A 5,308-nucleotide genomic window follows, 5' to 3' on the forward strand; every position below is an offset into this window, starting at 1 on the left:
CTCACACACAAAGACGTACACAGGTGTCCGGTTACAGTACAGTATACTAATTTACACAATGACATTTTGTCATCAACAGCAAGCTGTTTTCCATCTCGCACACATGAACATACAGGAAAGAGTCCATTTGCTCCCATTTACATATGTCTTATGTTGCAGTGAAGTCTTCATATCATTCCTTTCCCTTCTCAGCATCAAATGTCATTAGCTGAAGCCTAATCACTCTTCCATAGTGCTCTTGTCCCTTTGCTGTCCAACTGGGGTATTTTTAGCTCTGAAACAACTGGGCTCCTAAAAAAGGGTTGGAGGAACACTGCTATGTAAGGTATCCTGCCTGCTCTCTCCCATCCTATTACCAGCACAATCCACCAGCCACTCTTTGTCTGTGGTTAGGAGAGAAGGCAGAGAGTCAAGGGTTTACCTGAAGAAAGCTGAATTTTCAGAAGAAGGGCACGCAAACCCTCGGAAAGAACGGTGGAAGAAGGCCTGGACGGTTTCCACTGTAATTATTTCTGTTATAAACTCTTGACTTATATTCCTATTTGTGACACTTCTAGACCAGAGCTTTCTTAAACCTACTGGAGCTGCATGAAGAGCCACTGTTTCTTTTTGGAAAGGTCTTAAGTCACTAGTATAGACCATGCAGACCACCTGGATCCTGCTGCTTGCCTCTCTGGGCCTCTCTACCCTGGCTGGTGCTGAGAAAGGCCTCGAATTCCCACGTTATGATGGCAAAGATCGTGTCCTGGACATAAATGAGAAGAACTACCGCAAAGCCCTGAAGAAATACGACATGTTGTGCCTGTTCTACCACGCTCCTCTGCCAACTGCAAAAGAGCTGCAGAAACAGCTACAAATGGCTGAATTAGTGCTAGAGGTAAGAGAGGACAAGACAAGAGTGAATGTATGGTGTAAGCTATAAGATTGAATGGACTTCAGAGAGTGTTATTTGGAGCAAAGCAACATGGAATTGCCTATAGATGTACAGTAAACATGAACCCTCTACCGCACGCATTATGATAGACCTATAGAAAAAAATATTTGAAACTTTTTCTTTTCTAAGAATGGCTTAACTTGAAGTGCTGTAAAAAAAATTTGGGAAAAAAATATTATTTTAAGGTACTTTATGATATGTAGCTATAAGATTGAATGGACTTCAGAGAGTTTTATTTGGAGCAAAGCAACATGGAATTGCCTATAGATGTACAGTAAACATGATTAACCCTCTACCGCACGCATTATGATAGACCTATAGAAAAAAATATTTGAAACTTTTTATTTTCTAAGAATGGCTTAACTTGAAGTGCTGTAAAAAAAATTTGGGAAAAAAATATTATTTTAAGGTACTTTATGATATGTTGCCATACGGCAACAGCATACAATAGTGGATCTAACTTAGAATAAGTGTAAGCTTACTCCTAATTAATATTTTTCCTCAGAAATGTTGGTTGTGTTGATTCAATTGGTGCTATTATAAGCTTTTAGACAGTACTTACTGACATTGTGTCAGCCACACAATCCACTCTTGTATTTGTGCTCCAAAACATTCAGGTGCGTGGCAGGCCATGTACAGACATGTGAAAGCATATGCCCAGGAACTGCTCCATCTCTTCAAACGTGACATTCAAGGGCATGGTTGGGTCACACTGGATGGCGTAGAGATTGCTCTGGAACACCATCTCTTCAATGATGTTTCTGCTCAGAAGACACCTGAAGTATTCAATGGGCTCCTTTACATTGCCAGCATGAGGGAGGCTGCCCTTCCATTCCGGAACAGCAGCAGTGCTCCTACGGTAGCTCTCCAGGAGCAGGGTTGGACACCCCTGCGGTAGAGGGTTAAATGTTTTTAAATATATAATTTAAAAGATTTTGTATTTTTTTAATTAAATTTTAATGTAAATGGGTTGCAAGTATGAAATATAATAATAAAAATGAATGTAATATAATATAGGTTCAAATAAATTTTTTGTATGTAATATCAGTACTCTAGAGGCCCACAGGCTGCAGCTGACTGACATGTCTATCTTCACATCTCTTTTTCACTTAAGTATATATCTGGATTAAAAAGTGGACATCATCAGTCACCATGTTAATCAGACACTTTATGTTCAGTGCACCTGATAGCTTCTGAATGTGGGCTCAGGAAACTGGTCCTAGAGTATTGGCTTTTAAAATCCAGCCATTTATACTACTCGCATCATGATGAAAGCAGAACACTGTGGGTATTTATGGAACGAGAACACTTCTAAAATGATTATGTAAGTGTGGCCTCCTTAACTCTAAATTCATGGCTCACAGGTTCACTATCTAGACAACGATGCCAGTGTGACTCAGCGGTACTCCATGTACTACTAATATTCTCTAAAACACGCATACATATATGTATAAACTTAGGTTATATGCATTTTATTAGACTTTAATTTCGTTTATTTTATTTGATTTGACATTTTCCTTGGAGCTTGAGCTAATAGTAAATAAAAAATATGACCAAAAAAAAAAAAAAAACCCCACAGCCGTTACAGTGCTAATCATGATTTGTTTTTCCACAGTTAGCTGCTCAAGTCTTGGAGGAAAAGGATATTGGCTTTGGAATGGTTGACTCCCAAAAAGATGCTAAGGTTGCCAAGAAACTAGGTGAGGTGAAAACTCATATGCAAAACGTCTCAGGTTACTTATGTAACCATGGTTCCCTGAGTAGGGAACGAGACACTGCGTCCTCTAGGGGTTGCTATGGGGAACGCCTCGTCGTGACCCGTGTCTGAAGCATACATTGAAAAAACACCAACTTGTTGGCCGGCGACAGCCATGACGTCACTACCGGTGCGACTATAGTATAAATAGGCGCCGGGAGCACACATCATTCACTTCTTCGTCTGAAGCTTGCGTCCGCAGCATGGCAAGAAACCTAGAGGACGCAACTGATGGCAGATGTGTTGCTTTAATTGTTGTGTTTCAGGTTGCAAAAGAGCTGACTCTGAAGATGAATGAGGTGGACTTCTATGAGCCCTTCATGGAGGAACCAGTCACCATTCCAGACAAACCACACTCAGAGGAAGAGCTGGTGGCCTTCATATCCGAACACAGGAGGTAATCAGTAAAAGCTAATCTAATGATATTCTGAAGGATGGATAAACAGATATTTGATATTGATGTCAAATTCATATTGATGATATCTGTTGACCTCCACAGACCAACTCTAAGAAAGCTCAGGGCAGAAGACATGTTTGAGACCTGGGTGAGCAATATTTTTAAATGAAAATTTTATGGAATTGTATGATTGTTATATTTTATATGACTATCATAATTTATTGCATGGCTTTCTGGAAAACTATTTTGATTGGTCAGTTGCATTATCTAGAGGTCAGATTCCTCCTAATATCATCCATGGCAGTGCTCTATATCAGTCTGCTTAAACATTAACTTAAACTAGAGCTACATTCATGCCCCTCTTATCATACTGCAGACTCACTTTCTTGTTTTATATAAACTTGACTGGCGCCATCTTGCATGTCAGTTATTGATTGCCATAAAAATGGCTCCAGTGGACTTCACTATTAATATTATTATATTATATTACATTGGACTGTTTATATTGTAATTGACTGTTTTTTTTTTCTAATAAGCACCTGGTTTAAGATATCCAGTTATAAAATAATTGAAACCCAAATCAATATTTTATTTCCACATTGCCAGTGCACTCATTTATTGAGTGGTCATGTAATAAGTGGAACAGTGAAAAGTCAGCTTTATTGCAAAATAAAGCCCCATTGCAAAGAAGAGAAATACCTGTGGATATCATAAAGCAATGACACACTGAAATAAAAGTTCTCTTTTGCAGGAGGATGATTTGAATGGAATTCACATTGTAGCCTTTGCAGAAGAAGAGAACCCTGGTATGTACAATTTCAGGGCACCTTCATTCTTTGAAAAGCCAAATGATATTAATTTAGTGTGAGCTGCATCAAAAGGACTTGACCTTGAATATGGTTTTCAGATGGTTTTGAATTCTTGGAGATTTTGAAGGAGGTGGCCAGAGACAACACACACAATCCAGACCTGAGTATTGTGTGGATTGACCCAGACAACTTCCCACTGGTGACTAAAATAAGTCTGGATAGATGCATGACAATATTTTGAGTCAGTAATATTGTAATGTGATGACAAAAACTGGAAGAAAAATCCTTTCTTTGGTTGAACCCCTCTTTATATGCACATTTCCTTTCTTAGCTCATTCCTTACTGGGAGAAGACCTTCAAGGTTGACCTCTTCAGACCACAGATTGGTGTAGTTAATGTTACAGATGTAAGTGCACTACTTTCATTTTTAACCAGATCTGCTGAATTCATTATGAAAGCCCTCTTTCTCATGCTTGGATCTGTCCCACTGTCATGGTCTCTATGACAGGCGGACAGTGTCTGGTTGGAGATACCTGATGATGATGAGCTGCTGTCACCTGAAGAGCTGGAAAACTGGATAGAAGATGTGCTCTCTGGAACAGTGAATACAGAGGATGATGATGACGAAGATGATGATGATGATGATGATGATGAATGATTCATATACTGTGAACCTCAAACAAATCTGCTAAAAAGAACGTTCTTTTAGAGCAAAATCATTTTGTACATTTTGTACACTGCAGAGTTCTCTTAATGTTAAACTGAAATTATACAAGTCAAAGAAGTCTCTTATTTATCTAGGTGAAAATAATTTATTTTATTCACTTCTAAACTGGAAATTGATAAAGGGATTCAAATGAAATACTGCAGTGCAATTTTGTCACTGCATCAGTTATTACTCTCTTGTACATTTTCTACTGTAATCAATCACACAAGACAATAAAACTTTACAACAGGTTTAGGAAGCGTGTTCCTATTTAAACATGTAAGGCCTCATGGGCTTTCATATTAATATGATTTGACACAAATTGGTTGAACAGACTGCTCAGCTAAGCACACCACTCCTTGCAGAGCTTTGCAGTCCTGGATAGAGCAGTTCCCATACCACAATGAGATACGCTGAGTAAGTATGCTTTCTGTGGCCCCTGTACAGAAAGTTTTCAGGATTGCTGTTGAGATCCTGAATTTGCTCCAAGGTATTTAAAGTTATTCACCCTCTCCATGGGGGCCCTGTTATTAATGAGTGGAGAATAGGTCCAGAGCTGTCTCTTCCTTTTTTTTTTTTTGTAATATTATTTTTATTACATTTTCGAGTCGCCTCTTGAACGGGGCTCCGGCACGAGAACCATGGTGGGTGAGTATGATCCATTCTATAAATATATATGTATATATATGTATTTAATGTGCTGGTA

The 5,308-nt window shown here is 38.7% G+C and overlaps 1 protein-coding gene across 1 annotated transcript; it reads left to right on the forward strand.

Annotated features, from left to right (window-relative positions):
• The first annotated feature begins 371 nt into the window (after positions 1-371).
• LOC107673662 (calsequestrin-1-like) lies at positions 372-4,846 on the forward strand. Its single transcript, XM_016467351.1, has 8 exons — positions 372-877; positions 2,550-2,639; positions 2,957-3,087; positions 3,190-3,235; positions 3,839-3,893; positions 3,995-4,095; positions 4,228-4,302; positions 4,405-4,846. The coding sequence occupies exons 1-8, from the start codon at positions 641-643 to the stop codon at positions 4,552-4,554; spliced, it is 885 nt and encodes a 294-aa protein (XP_016322837.1). The 5' UTR covers positions 372-640; the 3' UTR covers positions 4,555-4,846.
• Positions 4,847-5,308: the final 462 nt, after the last annotated feature.

This window comes from Sinocyclocheilus anshuiensis, unplaced genomic scaffold (assembly GCF_001515605.1).
Source record: "Sinocyclocheilus anshuiensis isolate Anshui unplaced genomic scaffold, SAMN03320099.WGS_v1.1 scaffold628, whole genome shotgun sequence".
In the NCBI taxonomy this organism is placed as follows: Eukaryota; Metazoa; Chordata; class Actinopteri; order Cypriniformes; family Cyprinidae; genus Sinocyclocheilus; species Sinocyclocheilus anshuiensis.